This window comes from Ptychodera flava, chromosome 20 (genome assembly GCF_041260155.1).
Source record: "Ptychodera flava strain L36383 chromosome 20, AS_Pfla_20210202, whole genome shotgun sequence".
In the NCBI taxonomy this organism is placed as follows: domain Eukaryota; kingdom Metazoa; phylum Hemichordata; class Enteropneusta; family Ptychoderidae; genus Ptychodera; species Ptychodera flava.
The window spans coordinates 12965923-12988772 of record NC_091947.1 but is presented as its reverse complement, the minus strand read 5'-3'; the positions used below and the strand labels follow the sequence as shown (position 1 = coordinate 12988772).

At 36.9% G+C, this 22850-nt stretch overlaps 1 protein-coding gene across 1 annotated transcript; it reads right to left on the bottom strand.

Annotated features, from left to right (window-relative positions):
- Positions 1–798: 798 nt before the first annotated feature.
- Positions 799–22408, bottom strand: LOC139120070 (epididymis-specific alpha-mannosidase-like). The gene is given in 21 exon segments (XM_070684148.1): positions 799–1600; positions 2395–2497; positions 3409–3521; positions 4670–4837; positions 5177–5405; positions 6355–6471; positions 6657–6762; positions 12317–12469; positions 12834–13028; positions 13388–13677; positions 14292–14434; positions 14823–15015; positions 16062–16255; positions 17831–18029; positions 18730–18907; positions 19178–19293; positions 19569–19675; positions 19678–19740; positions 20392–20503; positions 20886–21026; positions 22240–22408. Coding segments are annotated over 21 exon segments (3216 nt in total). The 5' UTR covers positions 22399–22408; the 3' UTR covers positions 799–1463.
- Positions 22409–22850: the final 442 nt, after the last annotated feature.

Here is a 22850-nt window from a genome sequence, read left to right as displayed (position 1 = left end):
GTATTTTTAATGTTCAGTGGAGTTGTATTGAAAATTAAAAGCATTTATGACAGAAATGAAAAAATTTGAAGTGAAATATTGGAAATGTCAAAAGCAATTTTCAATATCAGATACAATATAGACATGATTATGACATAGAGCAAAGAGAACAAGACAGTGTGTGGCATTTTGAGTTAGTTGCAGTAGAATGCGCCTCAGAAACTAAAATTTCTACAATACTTTCCTGATCTGCTGCATGTATGGACTCGTTTTGAAGCCAATAAAACTAATGAAGCCTTTATCACGTTATTTTTGTGAAAATTTGCAATGTTCATTTTTCCCCATAAAATTAACACAGAGTACACGCAGCAGATGTTCTGAATTTTAAATATCCACAAAGTTTTGGTAATGGATACAAAAGTCATACTAATTTATGGCTCAGACTACAAGCAGCGACAACAGCCACGCATGCAACAACAAACTTTGTCCGAATTTCAAGCAGAAGTGTCCCATGTCGCGCATGTGCAGCTATATTTAGTAACAGACCTGAAATTGCGATCAGCGCTATTCACCAACACACTTCATTCTGCACAATAAGCAGTATTATTGTTGACAAATGAATTCCACTCAAATTATCAACGATAAATATGAAATATTACTATTACACACGTATAGTATGCATTTATAGGTACAGTGTGAACACTTCTGCATTTCATGTGGCTTTTAAGAGGAGAAACCATTCTACAGACAAAATGGAATTATGAAATCTCACTGAAAATTAAAAGACACTCAAACAGAATGAAACACAGTAAATGTATATAAAGTGTGACTAGATCAACTTTATTGATGATACAAAAAATAAAATTTTTCACTTTGTCAATGCAAATCTATGGGTATTTGTTAAAATGAAGCAATAATATTGCACAATATCAAATTTTAATAAAAAATTGTGATTTAAAAATATACTATTTTAAATGTAAAATGGCATTCTATACTTCACGGGAAATCTTGATATTGTTGAAACAATGTATAATGTTTATTTAACACTAAAAGTGAGAAGGATTTTCTCAAGAAATTCATGCAAGGCTCGAAGAAGCAGTTTCCATGACTGCTGTCTTCTGAATGTGAACCCAGTCACTGCTTCCAATATCACACAGAATAGCTTGAAAACTATGGTCACCATGTCTGATTCGGCAACAATCATGTCGCTTTCAAAAATCAAAACACTTGGTAGAACGCGTTTGTTAACGGTATTCTCATAGTGTATCGCAATTTCGTGCAGGATTGATGAAAAATTTGCTTTATTCATTCAAAACAAATTTGATGCACTGTACAAAAATGGCTGAAAACATTACTAGTAGCCTCAGTGAAAAGTACGAGGGCTTCTAAGAATTACTATTATTATCATCAGGAAACAATAGTCAGGAAATATCATTCTGGAAACTTAAAACACTTGGCAAAGATTGGCAAGCCTTTCCAGGAATTCACTCATTATTGATGTCAATAAAGAATGTTTTGATGTCTTTGGGATTTAAAGTCACTGTAAATGGATCCACTCTCATGATATCCATGTCATTCTCCGGAGTCACTGGAAGGTCAGCTTTCTGCTTGTTTACATTTTCTGGAATAAAAAGAAATATAAAACTCAGACTGACCACCATCAAACTTACATAATGATGTTGACATATATATAACATATACTGATCAACCATCTTGCCTTCCATACAAAAATAATTGAAAGTAAAATTTGTATCAAATTATCCTTAAGTCATATGAAATATCTCGTGATAATTGAGTTGTCAATTTGTAAAGAACCCTCGCATCCAGTTTTCTTCACAAAAATGTTAACAATGGGTTTAGGCCAAACCATGGTGGCGAAAGGCCTTGTGTGATTTTGGACTTGACCACAGGGAATTTAGGGTGAACTGGGTAAGGGAGAGGGGAGGTCATATTAGCTTTTCAATGTTTCCTTTCTGAAGAATCATTTGTGGAATCTTTTATCATTCTAAGCACTCTCATGAATCAGTTGTGTGTCCTGGACCACGGGCACATTCTAGTGTTAGAATATCACCATTCAACATATACTGTATTGATGCGCCTTCGAAACAAAGTTCAGTAGAGTGATTTGTACATATTATCCGCTGACAGAACCTACAAAAGACTAGTTTAATTTGCCGGTGACATTTTACAATCAGAGCCTATGCTCAACTATAGCACAGGTTAACTGTCATGTCTGAAATACAACACAATTATGATAACTACAAACTGAAGAATAAGGCAAATAATCCTGTAAGTGCATATTCAATCCCAAATGATGAAGGCTAACTTCTTTCATTTCTACATGAACATGTAAACAAGGAATACACTATGGTCTGTACAGATTGTACGATGTTGCTTTTTGTGATGACTATTCACCTTTTGAATCCCACTTCCATCTCTTCATCTCTTTCATCGACCAGATTCCTGTCAGACTTCTCTCTTCAATGTTGACGACGTCGCCAAGAGGAGCCAGAAATTTCTATAAAAGAGACCAAACATGGACATTGCTTTAATGATTTGCATTACAGGCACACCAGAAGAATACTATGGTAGTCCCAATATTCCTTGCAGAGCCAATATGGCTCTCCTATGAAGGACTCACCCTGATGCTAGACTTATTCCTGACCGACTAAATTTTAGTAGACTTGTGACTTTAATTGGAAAACACAAATTTATAGGAGTGTTCAATGATCGTTGTTACATTGTTGTCATTGAGATGTTTGGATGACTTAATGCTGCTCCTCAGATGTTAATACATCACTGTTCCCGTTGAAGGTATTCTGTTGTAAAAGATTGACACAATAATCCAAGAAATTGCCAATCAGTACATGATTTTCTTTAGATGTACCAAAATGACACTGGAAAGTGACAACATTTTCAAGACAGCATGGCAACTTTAACCTTTATTCTGCCGGGTTCATGTGGCACCATCTGGTCAAGTTCAAGTTAAACCAGGGAGGCCCATAAGTTGCATTTTAACAAAGACTTGAACAATCAATACAGAATGTCACTTACAGTTCTTAAAATGAAACCATTAGACACAAATCATCCTCTATCTAACACTCATCCTGACAGAAAACTCGATTTTGACTTTTCAAAATGTTATTTATATACATTTACAGTTGTGTTCAGGTAACAGCCATCTTTCAAGACTTAGTGACCAAAGAATCACATATCCACATGTAGCATGTATCCAGAATTGTTGCCAGCCCTTAACAAGTTTTGTTCAAAGGGTCTCCAAGATCAAGAAAAAGCTAACAATTCCCTTTTTATAATGATGAAAAAGCTGATTCTTTTTTCATCTTTAAATGCCTGTAAGTTTGGTTTACGATGAAGTCACAGAATAAACTTTTTCATCAACATAAAAGGCGTCTTTTATGAAAAATATACCTTTAAATCGACAGTCGCAGGTTTGGACAGATCTGGGTGTTCCATGTCTTCGTACATGTGATACAATCTCAGCAAGACTCTTTTCAAGTTTGGTTCTGTCAAGTTTCGCAGTGCTGTGAAATTGGAAAACACAAATTTACCGGAGTGTTCAATGAATATTATTACATCGTTGCCATTAAGGTGTTTGGATGATTTAACTGCTTTTGGAATCGCTACCGTCTTTCCATGTTATCACCAAAATAGTTGATCATCTTCTAGTGAATACATCAAGATAGGATATGATAAATAATTTTTATAGTGGCTTGTATCCATCAGGCAATATTCTCTGGCACTTTACAATTGGTCACATGTAAGTTCTCTCGAAGAAATGAGTCTTAAGCTTAGATCTGAAAGTACGAGTGTTTGGAGCTGATCGGATATGAGCTGGCAGTTTGTTCCATAGAATTGATAAACAACAGGATAAGGATCTGTCGGCAAAAGATTTCAACTGAGTTCGAGGAACATCAAGGCTAATTGTAGTATCCCGTTGACAAAATGATGCGCTATTATCATTTTACATCAATATTCCAATGTCAATCATTCAAAGTAACAATGCCACTGATTAGCGATTCAATTTTATGTGCAAAAGTACACTTGAGAGAGTTCCTGAAGGTCAAGTGTTACATCTGATGACTCACTATAAAACATTACTTACAAAATAATAAACAATCTAACTTATCTGTTGGAAGTCAATGTGATTTTCATTCAATATGTGTAACATTTTGCAGACACTATGCATATACCGGCTGATCAGCTAGCCAATCAAATCAGCCCTAGCTTACCAAGGTAAGTGCTACTTAGCCCACAGTTCATTGCAGGGTAGCCTTGATGTACAGCCTTATTACAAATGGTGATTTATCTCTCAAAATACATCCAGGAAACACAAGAAAGAAGGATCTCTGGTGTAGATCAAACATTAGGTACAAAAACTGAGGTGGAAAGACAGCCCACTATGGCTTCATTAGGGGAAATGAAATCACTCAGGGAAAATGATTAGACTGAAAAATTCAGCAGTGTGGAGGCGCTCCGGCTCTCTGCAACTTCCGACCTTACACAATGATTGATGTGCGATGGCCAAAGTAACAATTGGTTCATTACTTACTTTTTGTTTTACTTCCAGTACATAATGGATGTTGTGGTACACTTGGAGCCCACAAGTGACTGTGTGGTCACACCTACAAACAGTAAAGAGGTGGGATGAGACAACTGAGGGAGTACTTACGATTATTAGCAATATCCTGAAGATGTTCCTCGTGATCTGCGCTGAAGGTCCATCCAGGAGTCTTTAGCGTCAGTAGACGCACATTAGACGGCAGATCCTCAAAGTCCGATAAGCCAGGTGTGCTGTCAAAGTCATGCCAGAATTTGCTGATAAAATCCATCATCCGCCCTGTTTTGCAAAACAAGAGCAGCAAACATGTTCATTTCATGGAAACTGGCGAGAGAAAATTTCGAGAGATATGGTAAGAGAAAACGTGTTACTTGCAACAAAAGGTGCAAAGTCTGTATCAAGGCAAATAAATCACATTATACAATAATACCAAATGAGTTGTAATAGCCAAATAAACTGGAGCGAACTGGTAAATGGTAAGAGTGACTTTCACGGTATAGTCTTTTGCAAAATTTCCCATTTCTTTAATTTGCTTGATATCAATTTTATATAATCTTTTCAATTATTATCTGAAGCCAAAAAATCTTTAAGTTAAAAAAAAAATTATTAAAAACTTACTAAGAGTCCTCTCTTTTTTGTCATATTTTGGCTCTTGAGAGTGCTTGACACCAAAAACTATTGGAGGGTTTTCCAACATTGCTTGAACTTTGTGTCGCAGGTAAGAGGACCTTTCCCTGTTGCCTAGCAACATGGCAAATGTTGGCGTGACAACAGAAGTGTCATTGACGGTGAGGTTATAGTTGAGTGTCATTTGTTCATTGACAATCAGCCTTCGGTGCAACATTACCTATAAAAGTGTGAATGGATAATATATGTCAGTTATGGGAAATTTTTTCCAAATCACAAATTTTCCTAAATTCTCTGATATCACAACACAAAGATTTAGCTACCATTTTTTATGTTTGACTTGATTGATTGTGTCACATGAAAATAATCTTTCAAGAAAAATACTGAAAACTGATCAGATAAACATTGAAACAAAAAGTGTCTATAACACAAATCTGCAGGTAAGGCAAAGAAAGAAAGATTATTTGTTTCTGGTCCTCAATGTGTAGTAAGTGGTGATCCAATTTTCGTTTTTTTTAACTTCTCTCCAATCCACTTTGGTTTAAATTTACCACATAATTTATTTTATACAGACTGTAAAATACTCTCTGTTCACTTATTAAGCATTTCATGAACATTTGATGCGTATGAGAGAGGACAGTTTCACACACACAGAGCCTATTTGAGTCCATTGCTTTTTCTGATATGATATATAATGCAAATCATTTACTTTTTATGTTGACCATGTTTGGGTGAAACTATGATAGGATAATTTTAGAACACATCAAAACTGAGAAAAAAGACACGATGCGCAGGTTTTGAAGCAATGTGAACAAGGACTAGAAACATATCTAATTATTTTGTCTAAAGGAAAATATTGAAAAGTAAAATTTCAAGAAACTACTCTGATGCTGCGAAGTTCATTGCTTTATTAGAAAAGAAGTTCAAAGTATATTGTCCATTGAGAAGTAAAATATGGGTAATAAAATTGACTACGTTAGCATTGGTGCAATGATTTATACTGGCATTTAAGTCTTAAAAAGTTCAATTCAATCTTTAAAAATAATGAAAGCTCACAAAGGACTCATTTTCATTAGTATATTCATGTAGACCTATGTATACATCACAGGAAAACACTTGATTGTACAAAAACTGTGTATGAGAAAAAGAGATAAATTCAAGTAACTCACTTCAATCATTCCATCACCTTGGCTACTGACTCCATGACTTCTCTTAGACAGTAATGTCAATCTGATGTCTTTTTTCTCATCTTCCATGTATGCAGTGCTCACCATGGGGTAGTAATTCTGCCAAAAAATAATAAAAATGTCTCTTTAAACTTTATTTTGCACATTAAAACTGTCTAGATTACACAGACAAATCCTGTGTCATGTTACATTTAATAACTATGACAACAATCTATTGATTCTGAGGAATAGTTTCTACATATCAAGACCAAACTGCATTTCCTGCAATATTCAGTTTTTGCTACCTGAGCAATGGATTCTGGGACATCTTTTCGGTGGGTCCGTCTCATCATTTGGTAGGCATTCTCATCTGTATACAACTCTCTGTCTGTTGTCAAGTTTGTTGCGAACCTGCAACAGGAAACAAATTTGTTAGAAAAAGATGCAGAGCTCTAGGAATACTAAGATTAAACAGTATTCCAATTCTTATTATTCTAGAGATTGTGATTTCCATTTCTCTATTGTGAAAGCACCCTGAGATTCAGCAGCTTACTACCATGACAAGGATTGTATATTTGTAAAAACAAAATAAAATTATATATTTATCAATAGGGGCGCTCTAAACATTAAGAGTCCTGACATGCTCTAAACCTAGGCCCAATGTCCCTGAAGCTACTACTACAGATATGGACACAAAATTAAGTATTTTCTGACTGTATGACATTATCTCAATAAGGTCATCCTAGGGATCTGTATACCAAATATTAAAGCTGTCTGACCAGCAGTTTTGAAAAAACAAGCGACCTAACAGTTGACAGAGCTTTGAGCTTTGCTGTGTTATGTAGAGAATAACTTTTTGTGACACATGTTGATGATGAAGGTGGATATCTTTGATAACTCATTTCAGGATGGCTTGACCAAACATGGCAAAATTAGCGGCAAAAATACAAAGTTGAAGATTTCATCACAATTTCAATATATTACATTAAGATTAACCCTAGGAACCTGTATACTAAATATCAAAGCTATCAGATGAGTAACATTTGAGAAAGAAAGATTTTGACGAAAATGGCAAAAATTGACCCTGAAATACAAAAATTGAAGATTTCATCAAACTTCAAAATATCACACTGAGGCAACCCCTAGGAACCTGTATACCAAATATCAAAGATATCAGACAAGTAGTTTTGGAGAAACAATTTTTTTGACCAAAAATGGCAAAAATTGCACCAAAAATACAAAATCATAATTTCAATATATCATATATTGATCATCCCTATGAACCTGTATACTAAATATCGAAGCTGTCAAACAAGCGGTTTTGATGAGATAAATTTTTGACCAAAAATGACAAAAGAAATTCCATATTTGCATATTTCATCACGATTTGAACAAATCTAAGTTGGGTTATCCCTAGGGACCTGTATACCAAATATCAAAGCTGTCTGACCAGCGGTTATGAAGAAGATTTTTTACCAAAAACACCTTATTTGTGCTAATTTGCATATTTTCAAATAAAAAAAGAGAGTTTCTCATAATCATATTTTGCATCTCACAACAAAATATCAAATCTGTAAGTACTGCGGTTCTCAAGATATTTGAGTGGGCGGACATCCTCACAAACGGACATGCATACATACATACATACATACATACATACATACAGATTGACGACGGACACCGGACGGATACCCATCCCAATAGACTATAGTCCCAATAGACTATAGTTGCAATAGACTGTATAGCAGGGTTTTACATGACGCGCATTTCTGCGTCCTTTACGCATAAAACCGGACCCAGGACCCCTCAAAAACTAAACTACGCGTCCCTTCGGACGCACAAATATCTGTTGCTGGTGTATATCTCGCGAAGCTGCTGAACACGTAAAACACATCCCAGTAAACCTTACCGACCCCATACTTTAATAGAATGCTCCGTAGTGCATTGGCCTCCACTGTTTGATGACCAATGGTACCCGCGGAAACAAATTTTACTACCGTAAAAAGTGACTTTCAAAATGTAAACTGATTCTTAATTGGTCGATTTCTTGTTTGCGGCGATCAATACATGTTTATGCATTATGGCGGGTCGTGTCAAATACCCAAAACAAGCCGATCTGCGAAAGTTTTCGACGGCCGCAGCAACCAGCACGATGTAGGTTCGGTCGAGGCCGAAACAGCAGCTACGCCATGCGATACTGATACATCAGATCCCCCGGCCAAGTCAGCAAAATTACGAACATTCAACAGAAGTTTGCTCGATAGATTTAAATGGCTTCGATATTCTGAAGAGCGAAACGTCATGGAATGCGATGTATGTTGAAATCGAATGTTACATGCCCGTTCACGGAAGGTTGTTCTAATTTTCAACATTCAACTCTCACTCGTCATCAGGACTCTCACAAGTGCTAAAATCCTAAGCTTGAGGTCACAATTTACTACTGCTCGCAAATCTGCAGAGGACCGGCAGGTACCTAGGTGCAGGGTATGAGTAACGAACTCGAGGCGTACGCTGCACAATTACGTACTGTTTACCTGATTGCTAAACGTGACCTTCCGTGCGATGTATTCACTGACATCATGCATCTACAGAATCTGAACGGCTTAGACATTGAATATTACAAACGTCCTCAGATAGTTATGGAGTTTGAAGAGTGTATTCAACGTGTGATCGAGAAGTCCCTGATTGATAGCATACATGCAACTTGCAAGTGATTTCATGATGTAATGTTGGATGAGACTTGTGACATAACCGTTCATAAGAAACTTGCCATATATGTTCGATATATTCAGAATGGCGAGGCGAATGTTTCTTTCCTCGGTAACCAGCAAATTGCCACTGCTGCAGGGATCGAAAACGCCTTGATTGAATTTTTGAATAGGAAAGAAATCTGTGACGCGGCCGTAGACAAAATATATGGACTGGGAACAGACGGGGCGGCCGTAATGACCGGTCGTTTGAACGGGTTGGGTGCAAAATTAAAAGCCAGAAATCCCAACCTTGTTCAAGTGCATTGTGTTGCACATCGATTGAATCTTGCTGCTTCTCAAGCAGGCAGAGAATGAGATATTGAATATTGCAAAGAATATCATAATATAATCCATTCATTGTATAAATACTTTAATGACTCTAGTGTGAGATATGACAAACTTAGAGAAATTCAAACTCTGTTGAATGGGAAGGCAAAACAAATAACTGAGCCTACATGTACATCTGTTCGCTGGTTGTCGGTTGAATCAGCTGTCAAGATGATTTTCATCAGTTTTGAGCCAATTGCCTTGGCACTTGCAAGTGACAAAAAAGGGGGAAAGGCTGATGGGCTGTTGAAATTTGTCTCCAATTCATTGTTTCTGCTATTCACTGCCTTATTGATTGATGTCCTTACTGTGATTGGAATTTTGAGCCTTACATTTCAGAAAGATTCTGTCAACCTATCCCATATCAAAAAAAGTGTTCAGTCTACTAGGGACACATTGAATACAATGACTAATGATTCACACACTGTCAGAGAAGTCTTTAATGCTTTGGGTGATGTTCCTGGCAATGGTCAGAAAAAAACACTACAAAAACATTCAAATCACTTACAATCAGCCACTCAGACAGAGCTTCTGTAGTTCACGAGAAAATTATATCAACAAACTACTGCAGAATTTAGATTGCAGATTTCCAGATGATGAGATGAATATTCTGGAATGTTTTGATGTAATTCTAAACCCACACAGATATCCTGAAAATTTGGCCAACCTACCTGACTATGGGGTCAACCAGCTTGATCAACTGTTGAATCATCATAACAATACACCAGGTATTGATGCTGATAGAGCTAGGGCACACTTTCTTGTTTACAAACACTTCACAAGATCTCACACGGACGCACTGAATTTTGATATGTATATCAAGCTGTTGCTAACTGATTTTACAGAGGAGTATCCAGATCTTGCCATTCTTGCTAAAATTGCTCTTGTCATACCAGTGTCCTCTGCCCCATGTGAAAGGGGCTTTTCAGTACAAAATGCCATCAAACAGAGGGCATGAAATAGACTCAATCCTCAAGGCTTAATAGACTAATGTTCATCAAACTGGTTGGCCCCATCACAGATGATTTTGACTTCTGAATCTGAATAAATACGTTGAAGACACCAATACTGGTATATGATCAACGGGGAAGAGGCAGGTGCTTAATCGCACTGGACAGCTGCCTTAAAGATGTTTACCGATGCTGATGTTACAACCGAGTCACTTAAATTGTTCCAGTCTATGATTGTTCGTGGAAAGAATGAGTTCCTGTAAATGTCTGTGTTTGATCGTGGTATTTGGAATGGTTTTGAATTATTACATGCATATTTAGTTACTGGGTTGCTGTGATGATAATCTGTGAATTTCCGAGGTTTAACTGCGCGTTTTGGTTTTTGTGGAATGAGGTATGTATCCTGATGAATGGCTGGTATGAGATCTTGAGTGATTTTAAACAGAAATGTCAAGCGGAGTTGTTGTCTTCTTTCTTGTAGTGGTTGAAGTTGATTTTCTGCTAACATTTTGCTGATGCTGCCTGGCTGTCTTGATGTGTAATTTCTAGTAATGAATCTGATGGCTTGTCTTTGAATGCGTTCTAGTTTATCTATGTTGGTTTGTGTGAAAGGATCCCATATGATTGCACCGTACTCCATGGTTGATCTGACAAGTGAAATGTATGCTGTTTTCCTACATGATTTGCTACAGTGTTTTAAATTTCTCCTCAGGAAGCCGACAATAGATGCTGCTTTTTTTGACAGATTGTTGATGTGTATATTCCATTTGAGATCTTCAGATAATATGAGTCCGAGGTATGGGTTGTGTGGTACTTGTTTGAGGATATGACTGTTTAAACTGTAGAAATGTGAACTTTTGTTTTTAATACTAAGGATGTAACATTTCTTAGCATTAAAACGCATCCCCCATGTTGTTGCCCATCTCTCTAGCTCTTCAAGATCATTCTGTAGGATGTTATGGTCATTCTGTGTTCTAATTGGTCTGTACAGTAAACAGTCATCAGCAAATAGTCGGACTTGAGATTTAACACAGCCTGGGAGGTCATTTATATGGCAGAGAAATAAAAGTGGACCGAGTACAGTGCCTTGAGGAACCCCGGAACCGACTGGTACTTGTCTAGATGTTTCTCCCTCGATGACGAGGCAGACAGCATAAACAATGCTAGGTTATTTGCTGAAGGAGCTGCTGGCAGAGTGTGAACTCAACCTACTGGACTTGCTAGGTGAATGCCATTTCAGAGTATGAAATTACCTTCTTGTCAATTTGACAAATTTGAATACTTGTTCAAATTTCACAACTTTGTGAACTTGTCATTAAAGTTATGAGATCATTTCAATTATGAATAGTGTTCTTTGAATTGATCAATGAGGGACCTCAGTATGAACTAGAATTTTCATGTAAGAATAATTTTAAGAAATGCGCAACCATTTGCCGTGTGTTATAACACTAATTGAACACAGTGAAGACCATGGCATGGATAAACAATAAAATATTCTTTTGAAATAAATTGGGACCCCCATATTTTGATGTAGGACTCCCATTTTCTAACACCAGGGGTCCCAGGGACTCTCAAAAGTAAAAAGTGATGTAAAACCCTGGTATAGTCTATAGTAGCTAAAAATTAAGAGTCCTGAGGAGCAGCAGTACTTCACCTATACAGATTCTGACGAGCTTCTTTGACATAGTCATCTTTCACAAGATAGTGTTCGACTGCATTGCTGTCTGCCAATTGTGCAGGTCCCATTGTTCATACTCTTCAACATTAATGATACGATTTCTCTTTTTTCCTTTTTGAGACACACAGATACATATATACTGGTAAACCTTCATAACTCGGTGTTGTTGTGATTATTCTTGAATCAAATAACCCTAAATGCAGCATATATTTATTTCAAAATATGGATTTTTACTTCAAAGGTTGCTGCAAATTACTGACCTGGTGACGAGTTCCTTGTTTACATACAGTGGACCAACTCTGAATTGCAGTTCAATGTGACCACACATATACTCATCTTTGGTTTTGAGTTGTGATGGGACGTCGTAGAGGCGTATGGTGACAGAATACTTACTGGTGTTTGGCTCCAGAAAACTAAAGATGGTGTTACAAAAAAATTAGTGTCAGTGAACTGATTTTGGTTTGTGAAGCAGTCCATAACTTCCAACATGGCTGCACTCGTCACATCCATAGCATCTTATTTTTAAAATTTGAAAATTAAGCCATGTATAAGCTAAGGCTAAGAACAAATTTTTAAAATTAATTTAAATTGAGGCTCTAATTTCCAATCTATGCTATAAGACCATCATTCTTTTGTACAACAATTGACGTGAAAAAATATAACAGGACCAGTTGGATGGCCCGGAAAATAGTGTACTTATAAAAACAAAAGAAAATGAAATATACTTATAGAGGGCGCTCTGAACGTTAAATACCCTAAGGAGCAACTAAATCTCACCTGTACAGATTCTGACGAGCCTCTTTGACATAGTCACCTTTCACAAGGTGAAGTTCAACTATATTGCTGTCTGTGGATTGTGCAGGTCCCATTGGACGGAAGACATACGTGGTTGAGGTGATCCCTTGAGTGACATCATAGTATGCATTATATTCCCTGAATAAGTTATCAATCTTCACTGTCTGACCAGAAGTTCTATTTCAAAAACAGGAATAAAAAGAAGTATTCAGTAATCCATTGTAAATGCACATGATTGAAAAATACTTCACTGTCATCACCTTTGACATTTTAATGAAGCCTCTTATGGGAACATTTCTCCAAAACAGTGTCTTGGAGAAATGTTCTTTCATTCAGGCTGCTGCTGCACTTTCTTTTCTTGTGAACATATGTCGACTTGTCTCTGTCACATTCTCTTTGTTTCCTCAGTGTCTTGCCTTTTTGCTTATTCTGTATAGATACCAAATCAGAATTCAGTCACCCATTCTCTCTCTCTCTCTCTCTCTCTCTCTCTCTCTCTCTCTCTCTCTCTCTCTCTCTCTCTCTCATTCACTTACTTATCTGTGATAGAGTATAGCATATTTGTCGACTCATCAAAAATGACATCGTAGCAGTCATTGCTAATCGCCGTAGTCTTGCTCACAACTCTGTTCTTCTTCCTCTGATAATCCTTCTCATACCAGTGTCTGATTGGACGCTTGTGAACTTTGCCTTCTGATGCCATCCTGCGGTGGTCACCATCAGTGTTGTTGCCAGTGGTGATAGTGAAGGTCTTGTATCCAAGTGGAGGCAGCTCAGCGAAGAAAAACAGCTGGTACTTCTTATCCATGTAAGATGGTGAGTTTACCTTGCAGCCAAATGATCAAATAGAATATACAGTAATGTATAGCACTCCAAGAAATAGACTCAGTTCAACTGCAAAGAAGCTCGAGTGCACAAAAGTCTTGACAAAGGAAGGAGAAATGTTGGACAAACTCAGTCAGTTTCTTCAATCTTCAAATGATTTTTACTTAAAACTGAAGCTTCAGCAATACACAGATTGCGTCATATTTATGATTGATTGAAGTATCACATTTTTTAAGAATTCACAACTTAAACAAGACAGAAATAATCAATCATAGCCATTAAGTTATAGCAAAATCATTTTTGTCTTTAAAGTATTCTCCAGTGCAATTTCACACAAGTCATTCAATGGTAGCAGTACAATGCACACTCTTGACCATGAACTTCAAGAACACAGTTACCAAGGTAAGTTGTAAACATGTGACATGTTTTTGGTATTAGTAAAAACATGTATGTGACATGTTTTTGGTATTAGTAAAAACATGTACTTAAAGCAAAAAGTGAAATATTAAGTCAGTAAAAAATTATCTGAAAATAAAATCAAGAAAGTAAAATTTGTAATCACAAATTTTAGAAGAGGTAACATGACAAAAAGTTCTTTCAAAGAGTGTGACTTACCTGAGCTGAAACTATATTACCCTCACTGTCTTTGACAATCACTAGATTTGAAGACACACTAACGTTGATATATCTCTTGATGCTCCAGCCGAGTGGATTGTATGCAACAACGGTCACAGTGTTATCTGGGTTATTAAATAATTCTGAAAAAAATGAAGAGATGGAAGAAAGAATATCTATAGTATCTTACATTCTATGATCTGAAAAATCCTGCGTATAACCTGTCTTTAAAATGCATCAATAAATCCAGTGCAACACTGTGCCATAGTTGTTGAGAAAGGTAGGATGGAGTTAGGCAACAAACTAATTACACTCAATTTTTCAGAGCTCTGTCTTTTTTTCTGACTAAGAATTCATCCGTTTTACAGACTAACTTTTGATCAGTGCTATTGTTTTCAAAAAAATGACTGCAACGTTGATAGACTGATGTGAGGGAAGGTAATAAATCATTGTGGAGTGACTCGATATGTGTCACACCAAGGATTTCTTGAAATGTCATATTATAGGAATTGAACTCAAAGATATACTGACCTGTACCAATGTCAGAATCCACAGCAACAAAGTCCAACTTGTTGCCATGGTTACTGTTGCCGGGAGACACCATATCTGACATCATTTTTGCCATTGCATCCAGGGAACTGTTTCGACCATCTGTCAGATGGTTATTATACATTTCTCTCACCGGTGGAGAGTTCGTACCGGTGATACCATCATGGTGTTGAACCTGAAAAGAGATTGCATTAAGATGCCAAAGTTCTTTGAAAGAGATTTTTATGGGAAATTTCCAAGCAACCAAATGTAGTCAGTGCTCAGTAAGCAGATAACAGTGTGATTTATGGGTTTGCTGTATATTCTTGACAAGTAACTTGTGTACAGTCAACAATAATAAATGAAATTCAACCATTTTAACATAATCTTTGAGCAAAACCCTGTTTGTTTTCCTATAAATTGGCCATCTTAGACCTCTTCTGAGTTGATGTATGGATGTACTAACGGAAGTAACTGCAGTATGTCTAGAACCTGACCTTGTACTTCACTGCTTTCTGAAAACGGAGACACTTTGAAGACCCTAGATACTACTGCATGACATGCACTAGGCTTAGCTATACAGATATTTGATAGTGCCTTTGGTCAGAAGTGGTGGTGATGGTTTGATGAGTGACATTCAATGGTATTAATGGTTTTAGTATCTTGGAATGTTTAGTATGTTTTATTATTATACATCTACAATTGAGAACAATAGATATTTTTATGTGTGTCACAAAAGCTGTACGAAAACACACATTCAATGGTATTAACTGTTTCCAGGTGCTCCAAGTGCAGTGTATTCTATGAGGCCTCTGCATGTGGGACCCTTTAGGACAGTTTCAAGGGACCCATTGGATGATTGCCAGATGTCTCACACTCTGTAAGTGTAATTTTTCTGGATATCAGAAGCATGTACAGGACAACAAGTGTTCCATACTTGCACTATAAATCAGAAGAAAGATTGCTTACATAGCACAATACTGCCACTACATAGCCCAGTTATTAGTGAAAGATGTGTAATAATGTTATCATGAAAATACCACAAAGGATGCACTTTTACATTAGTGCCATACATCAACCCCTGCTTTGCATTGGGCGATATGTCCTTGTGCATCCTTTGGGGTATTTTCATAAAAACTTCATAGTGTCTCCATTGATTTTTGTGTAAGCATTACCACAGATTGACAACAAAAAAGCTGATTTCCTTGAACAACTTCCCAGTATCCACCAATGAAAGCTTACCTCTGCAGAGGCCCACCTCAACTTCTTGATCTGCGACAAAATCCATGTACCATTGAGTGACTTTTTGAACTTGGTTGCTTTATTGTAGATGGTGAACATTGATTCGATGGCACTGAGAGTAGCCTGGCTCCGTCTTGCTAGGCCTTTGGCATTGCTGTGAGAGGCATAAAACCCAGTCCAGGCAGAATGAGGATCTGTGAAAATTAGAAAATCGACTAAGCCCCTTTCACCCCTGTTTTACAGTGAATGAGTCCAACGTCACTGTAGGAAAACAGAGCATTTGGGCCAAACCATGTTGTTGAAAGGATTAAGTGCATAATTGGACTGAGGAAAGTTTGTAAGCGCATCATCCGAAATCACAATTAAAGATTGGTTCTTTCTTCTTACCCAACTACTGTCTTCACATGGTTTTACCCTATTGATGAGTTAGGTGAGGTCTGTTCCACTCATACTTGGTAAGGTGTGAAGTGTTACATTTCATGCACATCAAAATATTCAGTGTTGCAGCCTGTGACAATGTCCCCTAAATAGAACCCGTTGTCCTGCATTTTCGCGTTCTGCAGGTCACCTCGGGCGCACTCATGAGTCAACTGTGTTGGATTTAGTGCAAGTAACATCGGATACTGATGTTGGCCTTTGTTTTGCATGATTATTTTGAGGTTTACATTTACTTACTTTCAGAGCAGTGATAAAAGTAATTAAAACGTAACTTGCTTCTAGTCCGACTGAGCTCTGATTGGAGGCAGATACAGAATGAAATTCAATCATAGCGACGTGGTCCCGGTAGCTTGAATTTCGTTTTTTGAAACTAATTTGTTACAAAAATGATACAAAATTTGATTGACAACTGACGCATGTTGTCCCCAAAATGTGCAAAATGTCCCCAAAAATAAATGGTAGTGGGACACGGTGTCCCTACCCCTAGGTTTGAAAATCCTGGCTGCAACACTGAATATTCGTAGCTTCTGCTATATTAAATTGAAGCAGTCTCAATAACCATAATAATGAAGAGTTTTCTGTATATTTTAGGATTCATTTTGTAGTTTACTGTAACCACAAAAATGACTGCTTTTCACCGTGTTTTACACCCCCTTTCCTTCTCTTTATGAGTGAGTATTGCACTGTATTATGTTTATGTTTTTTCTTAGTTTGAAAACTTTCCGTAGTGCAACAAAAAGTAAGCAGCACTGCGTCAGTCACTGATACAGTTTTACTCATAACCCAATACCACTACAGGTAGGTCTCATGTACAGCAAGAATGGAACATGTTATAAAACCGTAAAAACCTTCAAAAGGTAAAAAAGCTATAAAACTGCACAAGTGCAAACGTAAATTAGATAAAATTACAATACCGGAAAAACCGCAGATAAAAACACTGGGTGTGGATTAAAAACGTTTCGAGTGCAACCCTTCGTCAGTCACTGATGAAACATCTGTTTTTAATTCTCTACACCTTGTGTTTTTATCTGCCTTTTTTCCAGTATAGTAATTTTATCTATGGAACATGTTATAATTTTTCACATCATGGGCAAGGGTGTTCAAGTTTTCTTTCATTGGTATTGTTGTCAACATGCAGTAGGGAGAACATGAGGTGTCAAAGGGGCATATCCCCTTTATTGATGAGAAAAACTTACTTGGGAAAAATGCCTGCCAAAATAAGTGTACAGCGAGTCAATTGTCCGGCTGATAAAAGAGCATACTGTGGCAAATTTCATGGAAATACTAACTTATGGAAATGGTTGATGACAATTACTATGACTACATCTCACCTGAGGAATATGGAAGGAAATCTCCACTTTTCTTGACATTCCAAGTGGAATTTGAATTCCTGACAGCCATGAAGAACTCTCCGAGGGTGGCATACTGTACAGTCACACCGTACTCTGCGCTGTGTTCATTGATGTAATCCATCAAAGGATCCATGTTTTTGAACTGAACTGTAGCATTGAAGAACTGCTTGTCACATCCCTGAAATTTAGAAAGGTTGTGGTACACCGTAAAATTCACAATTATATTCATCAGCACTGATTGAATATGCAAATCAAGTGATGACTTTAGATTGAGTTGTTTGATGGGAAAGAACTATTTCTTTTCTCAAGACCTTACAAAAAAAAACAGGTCATCATATATGACATAGTCCCCACTGGATCAATTATTTATGGGAGTTATGTATCCCTGCTGCTGCTGTCTTGGTTACAGTTCATTATTTATGCTGAGATTGTATGTATGTAAGGCAATCAAATACATTATATAGTCTAGTAAAATCATTATCGTGCAGAATCTGAATACAATGTAATTTATTATTATTATATATTTCTTAGAAATTTACTACATGTATATCTCAGCGCATTTTACACATTGAAATTGATAAAATTCAAGCAAAAGCTAAAATGATAGTGAACGTTAAAAAAAATTATGAAAAAATTTGCAGAGTTAAGATGATGAAAATGATGAAAATTGTACAGGGCAAAAGCAGTTAAAGTCAAGGAATCCTACAGCAACGGTTCCAAGCAGACTCTCAATAGAAATGTTTACTGTTTATAGTTTATGAAATGGAGTTACCCCTGGTATTTACGTATAGTTTGAAAGCCATGACAATTGGCAACCAGAGTGCACATATTTCATAATCAGTGTTTACGCAAGAATCATTTCCCATCATGAGACTTACCCAAGGCCACAACAACTGCTTTGTCTTAAACCAAGCTGATCTGGATTTAATATCATTCACCATGTAATCTGCATACTGCTTGATATTGCTGGCATTGACTGGCAGACTCATATTTGGGTATATGTGGTCTGGAGGTGGCTCTGGGAACACCACGTACCCATTCCAGTAAAACCCAGATCTAAATACAGTCCATAACATGCTTTATGAAATAACTCGATTTTTAACTTGACCCACAAAGAATTAGAAAAAATTAGCGATTACAACAAAGATACAACAGCCATAATTTTATTTTTACAGTAAACTAATAATGTACAATCTTTGTTACTTAAATTTACCTTCATAGGCTTACTATTACACAAGTGTTTGGTACATACAAAAAAGCATCATGCCAACATTATCACATGTGTGTATGATTCAAAACTTATGAAAAGTTCTCTTGTAGACCTACTTCTCTGAGAAAGGTATATCTCCAGGTGTGCAGTAACTGTATTGGTCCATCACATGGGTGAACATCTGTAGCTTGGAACCATGGGAAGTTGACCCTTGCCATATGAACTGTAAACCCTGGTATGGACATAAAACGTGTTAAAGATGATCCATAGAATTTATGATACCACATAAATAAAATTATCAACTTGGTGTTATTAAAACATATAGAAAATAAGAAATCTTCTTGGTAGATTTTATTCCCCTGTGAAAACTTATTTAACACTTTAAGAAACAAATAGTTTATCAGACTATAAAGTTTGTATTATGACACAAATTTTCACAGCGATCTACATACACTTATGATTTCATCATTGATTGGTGAATTCCGACTTTTACCGATGATATTTTACCTTGCCCTTTTGCATGGCATTCTTCTTATCATAATCAATCCTTGAGGTGAGATGGGCGTTAAAGCCGGCCATTGCAAACAGAACTGGTGTGGCTGCAGACGCTCCAATGGATCAACATGCCAAGAGAACTGCGGTCTCACACCAAAGTTTTCATAGATGTTACCATGGCCCTCTGGAGACAGAGGAATAATTAGGTGTATTCAGAAGTGCTGCCAAACAAATTATCCGTCATTTTATGATCAAAAGAGCCTTTAAACTCATACAGTTTAGTAGAATCCAGAATTATTATAAAACATGACAATGTCCTTGTGAGTATAGGTGTCAAGCATCTCTAGGTATAATTTTTATCCCTTGATACCATTAAGATAAACTTGTGTATGCTCTGAGATGCAAAAAACTGTAAATTTTGACAATATTTTCATTATTTTTGTTCTGCAAAAAAGCACATTTTCTGCTTTACCTTAGAGTGTGTTGACATACAAGGTATTCAACTTGCCCATACAATGTGATGTGGACAACATGCTGTTATTGTTAAAACAAATGAATTCTTGTCCAGATTAGAAATAACCTGTCAACAGGTTGTACTGGCAAGTTGAACATTCCAGACATTTGGTCAAAATTTGGGAGAAGAACATTTTTTTATAAAGTGGGAGAAAAACAACAGTACCACTCTGAATCAGACTTGTATGAAATGTAGAAAATCTGTCGAAGGGCAGTCAAGCTCCCTGAGTATTTCGTTATCGTCAATCACACGGATAAATGGAAATAACAAATACAGTTCACCAAAGTATTAAATGAAGGCCTGGCACCTCAGACTACTCACCTGTTAGTTGTTGGATATCTGCAGAGAACTCTGAGACTGCCTCGTCATGCATCACTTGCCCACCGATGATGAATTCCAGCTGCCCATTTTGGACCAGTTGACGCACTTGAAGCTGTAGATACACAAGCAAGAATATCTATTACAGGATCAAAAAAGCCTCAATAATATCATTTATACACTGATGTAAATATTAACTCAAACATCAATTTTGCTGTTAAGAAATAACTTATGAAGTATCCTTCTTCCCCATCAACATGAATGGACTTCACCACAGAATTTTGGTCATAATTACAGAAAATTACATCTTTAAATTTGTCAAAATATTTCAATCATAGAAGCATAGACCCTACAGTGTATAAAGACTTAAACATAACGGTTAAGTTACAGCTAATTGTGTGCAAAAAACACTGGATTGTGTTGAGAAAACTTAAAATCTGAATATTGAGTCAACAGTTATCAATTTTCAGATGCTTAAATGTACAATACTCGCAAACCTTTTGGGTGTAATCTGCTACTGTGTCCCACCAGAGACGGAAAAATTCCTGCTCAACCACGATGAAGCGTCGATGACCACCTCTGATCAGATTTTCCACCACTGTTGTGTAAACATTGGCTGCATATGCCTTCATACTTTCCTTGAAAACATGAAGGATGTGTAGGATCAGAACTCAAAACATAATGTGAAAGAGAATATGAGATAGAATCTGTATAGTCTGTCTGTAACAACACAGAAAATAGATGACATTGTACAGGTTATTTTATGATGAAAGTCAAAAATACCGAATTGCAGGGAAAAAGCATTGTTGGCCAAAATATTATTGATATGAAGCGTTCTGCACAAAAATTCAGGACAGGCTTTAAAAGAAGGACTATTTAAGAGCAATGGGATTGCAAAGCCATACCTCTGCAACAAGTCCATCTCTGTTTGCAGTGTTTTTGTCTGGTGTGATACCTCAGCAAATTTTACAAAAATTCCCCTTTAATATATTAATGCAATCATATTAAAAGACAAAAGAAATGGCATCAGGGGCTCTCAAAGCTTAGCAAAAACACTGGTTTGTGTAACAAACGGAAAAACACGTTTGAATAGCTGTTTATTGCACTGTCAACACTGTCCCATATTTTGTGTCCGGAATTGCTTTTTTTCTAGAACCCACCCCTCTGGCAGAGATAGCATTGTTCACTCAAATTGTGCAAATAACGCACTAAATCATTTTTAGACTTCTTATCACATACCAATAGCACATTTACTTTTATGTTTGTTGACATGAATGTCACTTCTTTAACCTTTGCCATTTACTTGTTCTGTTTGTACTGTAAAGTGATATAATAATGTTCTGCGTCAGTATTTTTTGCTGTTGTTTAATCGCATTTTCTGGGCCCTACCTTTTTTGTAAAGGCATTTGGTAAACTTTCCTCGCTATAGACTATATATAGACTACAGCCTACAAGTGTTTCTAGGACGATCGCAAACAATAGTGTGGCTCAGGGAGGACCTTTGCTCACGTTGAGCAAACTGAACAAAGCAATGTCATAGCTTGTCTGACATGTTAATGACACATGTTGAAGTAACCAAGCTCACGAAAGTGACACTCACAGAAATCAAACGGCAGGTTAATCTGACTTGCTGCAGTTCTTTAGTCCGCAACTTTCTTCGGCGACTTTTAGAGGCGGGAAGTACTTCTCTCCACCACAATTTACCGGCGAAGGTTGTGGACTACGGAAATGCAGCAATAATTTGACAAACATTAAATTGTAACGTAGCCAGCGGCGCGGCCACACAGCACAGCGTCACAACTTTGCTTCAGTGCGAGACCTACAACATCGACAAGATAGAATTAAACTCACCTCGACCGTGTACACCCATCCTACATCCATGTGACTGTGTGGTATTACAAAGGCATTAATGACATTCTCGTCTCTTTTGCTACTTGTTTCCGCTGAAGCAGAAGATACACACATAAGAACAAAGCACATGAAGTGCACGCACGTACGAGCACTCGCCATTTTGATCGAGTGATGCGCATTACTCTGCGCAGAAGAGCAACTGAACTTTTTTGGACTCTTCCATACTGTCGAGGAGGTAAGGATAGGTCCATTTAGAGAGGGACATGGTCACATTACACCCGCACGCAGTTTCTTGTGACATCATCGCGTGATATTTCCGACATGTCTTTAACAAAGGAGATTCAGGGGAAGTAAATTTGTTCCTTTCTAATTGGAGCAAATGTATTTTCAGATTATTATCCACACCTACTCAAAGTATAGTGCCATATCCTTGTTCTTATATTAAATGCTAAAAGATGCCTTTTATGCAAAATTCAAAATTGTCAATCAGACTGTGAGATTTGAAAGAAAATTATGTATATGTAATCTATAATATATATGTATGTATGTACTGTAATGACGCATTGTTTCATGATGCTGTTCTGTCACTTTTATTCTAAATGTTTTGTGTC